Source organism: Sipha flava, unplaced genomic scaffold (genome assembly GCF_003268045.1).
Source record: "Sipha flava isolate LNK unplaced genomic scaffold, YSA_version1 49_pilon_pilon, whole genome shotgun sequence".
Classification (NCBI taxonomy): Eukaryota; Metazoa; Arthropoda; class Insecta; order Hemiptera; family Aphididae; genus Sipha; species Sipha flava.
In genome coordinates, this window is record NW_020273360.1 from 175,072 (window position 1) to 188,190 (window position 13,119).

A 13,119-nucleotide genomic window follows, 5' to 3' on the forward strand; every position below is an offset into this window, starting at 1 on the left:
TAATAATAATAATAATAATAATAATAATAATAATAATAATAATAATATTAATAATAATAATTAAAATAATAATATTTAATACAAAATAAAATTTAAATGGCCAATTAAACGCGCGCGTTTCAAAAAAATAAAATCAGCTTTTGTATCGAGATCGGAGTATCAATATAATGCGTTTATAAATGTATATACCTCTATACATAACTATACATATGTTAGAGAGGAACTATATACTCAAATTACGTACGATCTTTTTATTTTTTCTCCCAGAAGAATACCGTTTTGTTGCATTCTCATCCCGAAGGATTTCGCTTTACTATTTTGGGTTTTTGAACACAAACAGAAAACAAAAAGAAAACTCATGAATATTTAATATGCAAGATTACGCCGAGAAAAATTCGTGGGAATTGACTTATAAACTGAATAACATAAACTTCACAACATGAGATACACACGTTTTTAATTTAATAATAATAAAAAAAAAATGGTAAGCAAAACAAATATACGTAGGAACAAAAAAAAAAAAAAAATTATAATGTTCATTAGTCATTACACGATAATATGATAATAGTTTAAAAATGTCATTCTTACACGATAATGTTAAGTACAAGCACTATCGTCATCAATCATCCAAAATATTTGGCGACTGCACATTAAAAATAAAATAAAAATTCATGAGGGTATATTATATTTTTGATATAATAATATGATAAACTCAAAAAATAAAAGTAAAACCCTGCGACATATATAAAAAAATAACTAATTGTAAGTACATTGATTATTATTAATATTTTGTTTCGAGATACACATTTATTCATATATTCATTCATATATGTTTCATTTAGCCTTCAAAGATTTTTATAGAAAATGGAATATTGTGACAAATAGGGATTTGCATAATACTAATATATATGTTTGAAATTCTCGAAAAGACTGCAAAACAAAATATATGAATAAAAAATAACGCTCATAGCACGCACAGTAAAAAAAAAAAATCCTTAATAAATAAATACTTAAAAATAACGTTCATTAAAAATGGATACACATCAAATTTAATATAATAATAATTATAATATAGTATTGTAATAATAATAGTAATAATAGGATTACCTATAGTAGTAATAGTAGTTGTTGTAGTAGTATAAAATACTACGATATAATATTATTATAATTACACTTATAAATGCCAGAAAAACAGTCCTTTCTCGAATTGTTTCATAAATTATTAAATTGGTTTTTTATTTTTCAAATTTTCAGTCGTAAAATAACCGTTGTACACCACTTTGTACTTGTATAATATAACATTCGTTCTTTTTCAAGTCTGTTTCTAAACAGCCGAGTCTTTGCCGACGAATCGCGTTTGCGACACAGATCGTTTCACGTCGTACTCCACTTCGGTGTCCTTTTTCAGCCTGTGAATAAAACAAAACACGATAAATCATTAGTGCGATCCCGAGGACCCAACGGAAATCACCGAATACATAATACATATTATATATGTTATGTATTCATGTATTCAGTGTTATTATATAGTAATGGTTTTTTTTTTAAATTTTTTTTTTTACATTTCGGTGGGTTCGATGCACATGTTGTTGCTCTGGTAGGTGTTACCGTTGGTCAACAGTTCTTTGCCTTCACTAAAAAAAAAAAAAAAATACGTACACATATTCAATATATTTATAGATGTACGGGCAAAAACAATTCAATGTTACGGAGAAGTTTGTACAGTATAATATATGCGTTTGTGTTTAAATATAAAAAAACAAAAACAAATTTCTTTTATTTTTGTTTTTATAAATTGCAAAAGCGGGAAAAATTAATGGAAAGCGAGTTAGACACAGAAATTGGTTTATGTTCTAAAATAGCTTAAAAGCTTATAGTGTTATTTAGCGCATGTGTACATATATTGGTATACTCGTTATGTACGGACGCGCGACCTTTTAGGACCGCGCGTCCGGTGTTATTGTTAACTAAAGCCGTTCATCGCGTTAAGTATACAATATTATTATATGATAACTATATAATAACATACATACGTATAATATGTATTGTGTGTAGTAGCTGTTATATAGATCTACGCGTATTCGCAGCAGCCGACCAAATAATATTATAATATAATATATTTTGTTGTTATTACAATACACCTCTTTCAACACTGCAGCAGCACTATAGCGCACACTGTTTATAATAACTGTTTTCTTTTTTTTCCCTTCGTTTTGTTAATAACCGTGTGAATAATATTATTATGTCTTTACAAAACCAAAGGAAGAAAAAAGAAATAAACAAACAAGAACCGCCGCTCACACATACGCACACAAAAGAAGAAATTATACGTACAACGAAGAAAAAATTTAAAAAAAAAAAAAAAAAGGCGCACACACAATAAAAAAACAGGAGAATGTAAATATATGTGTAAAGACAGTGAAAATAATATTATAGAATAGAATACAGTATTACAGTAAATAAAATACAAGCGACCAAACCAATCAAATAATAAAAAAAAATAAATATAATAATTAGAGACAACACGTTTTCTTACAACACAAAGTTCATATCTGGCAAGGGGACTTTCTCTACGTCGGAAGTGTAAGAAGAACCGTTTCCGTTACTGGACGATTCGCCCGTGCTGTTGTTGCAATACGGCAACGGAAAGCGCCAACCATACAAACTGAAAACGGCCCTCGATTTGAATAAAAAATAATAATAACACAACAAAACAGAAAATAATCTCTCTGTTTAATATAAATACTTGGAGCGATATCCAGTGTTGCTGAGTAACAAGCTACATAATTAATTTTATGTTTAAAAGTACAAGTCTTAAAAAGGGAATGTCTGTTTTATCGCCTGTCTTATTACTCAGAATAAAGGTGGGGGTAAAATATTATGATTAGTATTTATTTTTTATTTACTTTTTTCCCATTTTTCCATTAAATTAATTTAGTATTTGGTTGCACTGTGACGAAACGAAGTATTTGAAATTTAAATACATTTATGAATAAAATAGTTACTAAATTAAAATTATTTGTATATGAAAACATTTTATCATAAATTACGAACTTTTATATGTCCACGTAATTTTTATTTTCTTTACGAAAAGAGTAAAACGAAAGAAATGTTTTGCTTTAGAAATTTGAATAAAAATTAATGTCTATGGAAATTTCGGCTAAAATATAATTATAAAATAACAATACGAGTAAACGTAGTCTAGATTTTTTTTTTTTTAAACTAATGATATAGCAACACTGGAAGGCGATCACAATTTAACCACAGATTAATATAACAAAATATAAATAAAAATACTACATTATTATTATTTTTTTTTCCGTTTCCTTAAAAACGCACGTATACTTACACAAACATGACTTAACATTGTGGTCTATAAATTCACATACAAGCAACAATAAAGGACATTTGTGTAGTGTGTTGTATGAACTTAAAATCAATAGTAACACACACACACACACACACACACACACGTCGTCACGTGTATAACATAATAGTTTTATACTTAAAATCAATTTCCCGGGTGCGGATGACCACCACCTTGAACAATACTACAACACTGTAGTGATAGTGTCGTTCTGCGAAATTTATAAAAGGTCTAATACAAAAATAACAACACTTGAGAGAACGGGATTGGTCGAAGTTTTTGCGTTAATTTAAAAGCTACGTTGTGTAATAAACTTTTATGTTTTTTTTATCCCTTTTGTTTTTTTTACCCTGTAACAAGTGTCCATACGCCCACTTCGGTTATATTACAATAATAATAGTAATTTTGTTCACCATAACGGCGACGATCGTTTTTCCATAAATAAAAAAATTAAAATATAAATAAAATATGATTTTTATACATTACACCGGGCATTGATTTATTAGCAATAAAATTGTAATGACGTTTACACGGCCCCAGTACAATAACATGTTAAATTATTATAAAATATTATTAAATAGAAACGCGAAGAAAAAAAAAAAAAACAACAATGATCATATGAATAGAGTTAGGTTGACATACAAATGAAAATTATAACATGGATATGAATGTAAAATGATACAGAGACAGTAAAATAATCTTAAAACGTTCACGTTTCGCCGTAATATTATAACAGAACTTAATATACGTTCGTGTCATTAATAATAATTGAAAACAATGTATATGTGTGTTTGTATATGCGTGTATATGTATTCGTGTATTATAATATTATTATGATGTGTGCGAGAGTACCTATATCAAACGTTCTTGAATGCTGAAAAAAGGATTATATCCTTATTACGTGTATGTGTCCATTCAAGGTGTACACCGCACGTTATTATTATGTATGCAGGGGGGTGGTCTTGTTTGATATAGCCACGAGCACGACTCATTGAATACGTGTATCCGATGCGAACAAAATGCTTTCGACGTATGTAAATACTTCACTCACTACCTGCAGTGCGCATATATGTGTATTAAAATTAAACGGTACAAAAAACACCCTTTTTCCCCTTGCTCCCGTTCACCCCACCGACACTGCGCAATGTCGTATTTCATCGCATGCACGCGGAAGGACAACAACAGCAGGCGGTGAATACACGTCATCGTTCAAAATGCGTGTGCACGCAAACAACTTTTACCATCATACGCACACATTTGTACGGACGTATCTGACGACATTACGATCGGATCTTACGGGGTGAAAAATATTAAAATCGATGTCACCGCACCAAACAATTTTTTGAATAATCAAGCGACACGCAATATCATACAACGGATTCAAAAGAAAGCGAAAACAATCGTATTGATTTTAACAGTTTATGCGATAAAAACTCTAGAGATAAATGCTTATTGGTATATCATCATCCCTGTTCTTTATATAATTATATAATACATAGGGAAGGAAAAGTTTTCGTTATTTCCGAACCGTGATCACGCCGTTACCGCACGTACGTTGTGCCGAGCGCTAAAATTAATTTCAATACATCGTGACAAAGTTCTCATTACTGTTCTTCATCATAATACGTGCACACACGTTATAGTTGATCCACGGTTTCGACAACTATTATACCATCATTACTCGTTAACGTTCAAACGATTACAATTGTTACATATTCACTAATCATCCTAAGACCGAAGTAATCGATAACATTGTTGGACTAAAATAGTTAAGTTTCAGTATATGGCAAGCTTTTGCGGAATGCGATTGTATGGAAAAGCGATTTTCAAACCGGGTACCACAAACTTATAAAAAAATTACACAATGAGCAAAAACTTGAAATAAAAATTTTCAACACGTTATTTTAAAGGCTGTGAAAATGTTTTGAATATAACAGAGTGATGTGTTTAAAAAACAAATTTATAGTCCATTGGTATAATATATATTTTATGAAGAACTATCAAACCGTACACTGTATATATTCCATTGTATTAGGGGGAAGGATAACTATTAAGTAAATATTGTGTAATAGGCAACCAAACATTCGTCGCAACATAAACACAATCTCACGTGCTGTAGGCGTGATGTGCGATGGATGCCTGTTGTACGATATTTGCTGACTTGGCTGTACCGCCTCACCCTGCGCACGGGTAGATGATTTATAGATGGTATAACGCAGTGCGGTTTTTATTAAGAAATTAACTCTATACGCATATAACCCTTATTGCAACCACCACTCTCCCCCCACCATTCGATAGCCATCCGCATTTTGTTCGCGAAATCGTTTTGAACGCATTATTATTATTATTAGGCGATTGCGTGTTTTGTTCGGGACATAAAATACGCGATGAACAGGTATTTACGTGTGAACTGTGCATTTATAATATACGACCCACGTGAATGTATAATGTGTTGTTTTACTTTTAGAAAGCCCGGCAGCTTTCTACACGAGAACTCTATGTATACACATGTATACGTAGTACAACGCGGCGTTATAACGTTTATGATTATTATTATTTTGCTGTCTATGATTAATTTGATGGAGATGGTGATGATGCACACGCACACACACGCACACACACACACACATTTGTCTAGACATACATATATTATGAGCATTCGTGTCATTGTTTTTACCCAGCAATGTGTTTGTACCGCATGTTTGTTATGGAAAAAAGAACCAACGAAAATAATCGTACATAAATACGAATCTTACCTTCCGAGCTTGGCGTCTTCTTCCCTTTTTTTCTTTCGGCAACACATCCCGAACAGTATGTACAGAATACCTGTATACATCGGGGTTAAAATTACCTATGTATTATCGACAAGTACAGTACATTACAGCTATATGAGTGTCCGAGGGGTGGGAGACATTTCGGATATCCGGATTTTTTAATTTTTTTTTACACGATTTCTCAACGAAATTGTTCATACAAGGTACTATCAAGACTATTTGTTGTAGACACCCGTCCATTCGGATATCCGAGAGGTTATCGTCAGCACTAGCATAGCTATACAATATGGAGTACCATGCAATCGCGATAACCCGAAACGAAGCGAATCTGGAGTGCGGTCAGTAACTTCGACCGCATTTCGTGTTACCGTTCGTACGCCTCATCGATCCCATCAGAGTTAACGCGACCGTAGCGGTTAATAATAAGTTATCAATAATATGTTATCACGCGGCAGGGTCCTATCTAGTATAGAAATCGTCAACGGTGTTTTACCGATGCGGAGGCGACAATATAGTTATAATCCTTTCTCTTTATCTTATCATCTAGTCCGGATTTCGAAGTTGAAACGTCACTTCGGCGTTCGGCTCTTTTCACGGTCGAAAACTGCTATATATTATGTTTAAAGGACTGCAGGAAAATGAAAAAAGTATCGTACAAGTGAAATCATCGAATCGTTGATACAACCCTGTGCGCGAGCGTGCACATTTCCGATGCGATCACGGTAAATTATGCACACCGGATAGAGCTGTGGTAGTAAACCGTTTTCGGTACGTTAAACATAGAATTTGGCCATTTCGGGCCTCAAGTTTCCGTTACACGGGTCGGCGAAATAGGGGCAGCGATCGCTGTGCATATCGCGATTACATTCTATAGCTCTGGGAGAACGTCGAGTTAACGGACTTACCGGTGTTGTTGGCGAAGTAACACGACACGTCGATGACGACCAATATCGTAAACAGCACAGCCAGTACGATGCTGAGGATGACAGTCGAGCTGAGGTGGTGTTGGTGCTGCGGCTGTAGCGGTATGTCCACACCTGGAAATACAACGACGGACACATGTGAATAACACAAAAATATCGGAACTCGCGAGCAAACCCGCGGGTCGGTGGCCGTGGTCATATTATATTAGTGTATTATATACTATCATCACCGCAGTGGCGTTCTCGGTATCTCCGAATGTTGGGGATGAAGGGTTAAAATTAATTGTAATTCGTCCACTTAAATAATAATATGATGTTAATACTAATATCTATATTATAGAATGCCTCGTACTTAGAAGTTTTTTTTTAGTATAGTTAGTACAAGCGCGGTTGATGCATCGATTTCATTTGGTTTTTGAACGAAGACATATAAGAACGGTACTCCGAATCGATTATTTTTTCCCTTAAAAAATGCTATAGTGGTGAGGGGGGTCTACCCTCATGAGAACGCCTATGCGTGACAGTAGGACTACAGTATATATTACAAAGGGGTGGGCCATAATATTTCCCGTATTTCCGTACATAATATGGCTCGACCCGTTTGTATACGATCGAGTAATAGTGTTATAATATTAGTATTAATAGTGCAATGCAGTAAAACGACCGTTTATAAAGACGTCGAAGAAATACACCGTGTTGTCTTATCCGACCATTCCTCCCCCCATATATGTAGAGTATATCATAATCGTTAGAACCTATCTCGGTAAGGATCACAGTACACGTCATATTATTGACAGTACAACAAGTCTCGAAAAATAATTGACACCATGTCGTTATAAACGGTTTTTACAGCGCGAGTTTACCATGCGCGCCGGTGGCCTCCGTTTGGTGATGAAACAATATTCGCTCCGCGTTGCGATATATAGTGCGAAATATAAAGATGCTAATACGCTCAGCAGTTGGTTTGTACTGTGTAATATACATATATTTAGTGTAGGGGCGTATAAACGCGGCATGTCGTGCCGGCAGAGGATAGGTATAATTAGGATTGTATTAATAGTTATTATTATGCGCATAATATCGTACGCGATGATGGTTAGTCGCAAATTACAACCAGTTACTTATCTATACACTGCGATGTGTATCATAATGATAATGTTGCGTCGAATATAAAATCGTTGTCGAAGAGACACGTTAAGAAAAAAAAAAAAAAACTGACGATGACGAGATCACGTTTTACTTCGTTTCTTCGACGCGTTTCGTCGTGTGATTGGTGTCGTACACAGGTAGTACAACAATACCTGACTATAAAATATTTTTGTACCAAAAAAAAAAAAAAAAAAAACACGAACGCCATACAATAATAACGATAATAATATACGTGAGTACACCAGCAGAACGATACCCCGACACGTTTTCTGCGATTAGTCCGTAATTGCTACGGATACACACGTGGGTAGTACGTAAATTATTATCGTGTCGTTAATTCGTATGACGGGGGAAAAAAATCGGAAAGAAAGAAAAACACAAGTAGCACTACTGGGACATCACACCACACGGCATGCGGTGTATGAGGAGCTAGAAGAACGGCAAACACACAGGCAGAGACGAGAAGCATTACACAGTGTGCGGAGAAGCCAAGGAAATATAGCGGGTACGGACGTAGATCAGTGCAGGCGTTATTATACACGTTAAAATATAAAGGGTTGTTATTACAAGTTAGTAGCAAGCCACCTTCGAGGGGAACGAGTCACGGGTGTAATAATATTATCATTATTATAACGATAAGCATGACGGCAAACGATGATTACGATTATATAAGGTCCGCGGCGGTTTTCTTCGGGGCACGGATATAACAAACCTCGCGGCGGAAAATGACCCCCGCCGAGAGTACTATCGTGCCCGGTCGACGGTGAGGTGAATATAGGGGTTAAAAAAAAAAAAACCACATGCACTGCATCAAATTCGTAAACACGTCATGTTCTTACCTCTTCGGACACGTCATACTATTATTATAATTACTATTATTTTAGCACGCCGCTCTTATACGCACGTGTTCGTAATAAAACAGAGTACCAATTGTACAGAGTACTCAAATACCCAGGGCCTAAAATTTTTGTGTATTTACAGCGAGGCGCACTTCATACTCGGTGCAAAGAGCAAAGTATGTACCCCACAAAATTTGAAAGTGTGTAATAAAAAATCTTATTCGTCGCCTCGTTGAAGACACAAACGAACAACGTAGAATTGGTTTGAGAAAATCGCCGAAAACAATTATATCGTTTCAATGACAAGGTTGAATCGACTCTCAAAAGGTTGGTCGAAAGGCTCATTTTTATCAACAAAATACACAGACATTTTTTTTAAACATAGTCGTCACACAAATAAATTGAAAATTTTAGGCCCCGTCACACAAACAGCGAACACATATTTTATATTAAAAAAAAATATTGTTTATTATTGTCTTATTACATTATACTTTTATTATTATTATTTATATATTTCTAAATACATTTACAACAAAATATCAATATTTGGGTTTACTTATATAATGAGACTATATATAAAATAATTAATATGAGTTTGCTTTTTTTTTTTTTACACTTTTTTATAATATTTATCGTATTTAATAATGCTACATTAATAAATCAGTGATGATAAATTACAATAATAATAATTATATCTAATTAGTTCATCCTAAACAGGCAACTTAAAAAGTGAATTAAAATATAGTTTTACAACACATTTTATTTGATTAAAATAATAATAATAATAAAATGAAATAGTTTAATAATAAACGAATAAAATAATTGGTCCCTTGATCTATAGATGTGATGGTATACTAATAATTGTTAGACGTGTGTGTGATGTTAAAATGATGAGCATAATACACGAATACGCAATGGTAATTATTGGTGTATATGCTATTTACCTTAGGTCAGAAAACAGTTTGATACAAGGGATCCAGTAGAGAGGCACAAAAAAATAGTATAAAGCCAATAGGGATTTTTAATAAAAATAAATATGTAAATAAGTGATGTTTGTACTCAAAAGCAAATAATATTAATTCATTTAATTTCATAATCTATTAAAAAGTTTATTATAAACTATAGTAAAAATAATACTTTATAGTAAGTAATATCGTTGACCAAATGGTATATTCAAAACAGTCAAATAATAATTAAAACTTAAAATTTTGATTAAAAAAATTAAATCTTACTCGTTGTGTACTTACTCGGAGGTATAAAATCTAAGAGAGAGGTAACTCGTTTATTAAAAAAAAAAAAAATGTAAATCATTTTGAAAATAAAGAGAGAAAGTAAAACCTAATCTACTTAAGACGAAAATGTGAGAGATTCATAGTTTTCACATAATATTTAAATAATTTTATCACAATATTTAGACAAGTACAAGAAGGTTAAGCTCTAACACCTTACCATGCACGTACACAGAAAAATAAACTATTATCAAATACAAATATATATATCAAGACATATACACATAAATATATATGTATAAACAATAAAAACTAAAAAATGTATTAATGAAATTTAATAGAAGTCATAAAAATATATTTTAATCGATTTTCAGTGATTAATATCTCCGGTGGGAAATGGCAATTTCAGAGTAAAATACATCGTAAAAAGGTAAAAAAAAAAAAAAAAATCAAAAAATCGTACAAAATGAAAAGGGAAACATTTATAAGTAAGTCGGGAATAAAGTCATTAATAATAATAAGATATATAAGTAATAATAAAATTAAAAACAAGTGTTTTTAGCGTAACCACCAACGATCGCCACCGAAGGCGGCCGTTAAACTCAGTACCGACAAGGCGGTGATATAGTCGCATATGGCCAATCGGTTAACGTTCATCGCCGCATTGATGCCGGCCACTTTTGGGGTTTGTTCTGTAAATCATAACACATATAACACACTTGGGTATTACGCTCGCAAACATAAAAAAAATAAAAAAAATTATAATAATAGTGATAAAAAAAAAGGAGGGTGAAACTTGTAGAGGACAGTGGCTAACGGAAAGAGGAAAAACATCTCGTTTGACGTTACAGAGGACTGTGCGAGTACAATATAGGAAGCGCGTGAAAAAAATAAAAATAAAAATATTGTATATTGCGTAGACGTAATCTCGACCACCCCACGCAAAAAGCAAAACGTTCAACAGGACTTATACACTCACATACGCACACACACTCACACATAAATCTTGCAGGTATATATTTTATACATATATAAATATTTATTACACACGCGACTCTATGCGACAATGGCACGGGCCGGAAGAAATAAACCACCTCATTTCGTCTGCAAACGAAAGTTTTTTTTTACATTTTAATTATTTTTTTTCGCTAAAAATTGTATAAACACACACACACTATTTATATAATGGCGTGGATGTTAATCTAAAACTTGAGATAAGTAAGTACCGCTATTATTTTTTTCCCGGATAGGACCTTATGGTATTTTCATTTGGTACCAAACATATCATATAATATAATATATACGATCATATAATCGTGGTCTGACGTTCTCAATTCTCACACATTAATAAACTAACTATCGTGATAATAAACTTAAACAAAAGTTGTACAGTTCGTATACACCACTTAGTACCAATTATCGTTTACCACGGCAATACACCTAAATTATCTAAATTTCCAATATTTACATACAGGTATCGACGTCACTATTTACATATATATATATATATATTATCTACAATGTGTGCGAAAGTACGACGACGCCATCCGATATGCTCGGGATGAGCTATACTACACCGATGACGTGGTTGTTTTATAAACACCGACACTTATAACTTGTTTATTAATTTATTAGATTTTTGCTTGTTACATTTTAGGTGTTTTATCCTAACACGAAACAGAGCGCGGTATAAACTTGTATCGTCTCATAGTATTCTGTGTATAGTGACGTTTTCGTACTTGTGATGTGACATATTGTATTCAGATTCGCCGAAAATCCGGATTTGGCCTTCAGGTTACAATATCCGGATTTTAGATTTTTAGGGTTTCAAATGTTAGATTTCAATATTGACAGAATTTAGAATAAAATTTTAAAATGATTTATAAATATAACCTTTGAAATAAACGTGATGTTACTACGACTATAAAAGCTATGCACAAAATCCGCAGAGACAATAAATTAATTTCAAATTTTTGAACACTGAAAAATCAGTTATATTTCCGATCACTATTTCTCCGTGTACTTACTGGTATGTTTGAACCCTACAGACAGGGCTGGCCTGAAGATGAATATCAAGAGGGGGGTGAATAATATAAAAAATGCAGACTAAAATTTTTTTATTCAATGTATGTAGTATAATTAACTATATGTAGTCGTATTTTTACTTTTTAACATGTATTTATGTGTCAGTGTCGCACGTTCTTAAAATTGACAGTTTATTTAAATATATATAATAATATTTTATATTGTATAATAAGAAGTTATATATATAGTTATATAAAGTTATATAAAATTCCTTGGGACACGTAAAAGATTTTCAAAACCTTGACTGAAAAAATTTGGCACAACGCGAAAAACCCCGTGTAATAGAGTGTAGAATATAAATTGGATCGTGGCCGAGATTCAGAAACGATTAACCAAAGAGCAAATTATCGTATTCAGAATAGCGTATAACGAGCGATATATATACTCGGATATTAACTAAAAGCGATGTTATAATATGAAATGGTCCAAGGAACATATAACGAAATACATTACAATAACGACACCAACGGCAATAATAATTGTTGTAGTAATGTTGGCCGCTAAATATTTGTCGCGTGCAACAACTGTATACCTCGGTTTATTATGAACTCAATCCCGGAAACTATGTAACAAACTATTTCGATGAGCACACTGACACCCCATTCTCTCCAGCGGAATGACATACATCATGCTCGTAAAAGGGTTAGGATCTAACGCGAAACAAAATTCTAGTAGATAAATGGCATAATGTGTGTGTATATACTATAAAATATGCATATTATTCGTACAATCACCGGGTGGGATTTCATTTCT

The 13,119-nt window shown here is 32.9% G+C and overlaps 1 protein-coding gene across 3 annotated transcripts in view; it reads right to left on the reverse strand.

Annotated features, from left to right (window-relative positions):
* Window positions 1–1,099: 1,099 nt before the first annotated feature.
* LOC112690267 (fasciclin-2-like) overlaps window positions 1,100–13,119 on the reverse strand; it is a 128,694-nt gene continuing 116,674 nt past the window's right edge. Inside the window, exons 11-15 of one of the 3 annotated variants that reach the window (XM_025564240.1) lie at window positions 7,047–7,178; window positions 6,124–6,193; window positions 2,537–2,665; window positions 1,563–1,634; window positions 1,100–1,409 (exon numbers count right to left, since the gene is read on the reverse strand). In XM_025564240.1, coding sequence (XP_025420025.1) covers window positions 1,325–1,409; window positions 1,563–1,634; window positions 2,537–2,665; window positions 6,124–6,193; window positions 7,047–7,178 — 488 coding nt within the window. In that variant the 3' untranslated portion in view covers window positions 1,100–1,324. Of the gene's footprint in view, window positions 1,410–1,562; window positions 1,635–2,536; window positions 2,666–6,123; window positions 6,194–7,046; window positions 7,179–10,614; window positions 10,974–13,119 lie in introns of those variants that run through there. The other 2 variants (XM_025564238.1, XM_025564239.1) reach the window with 2 other exon arrangements.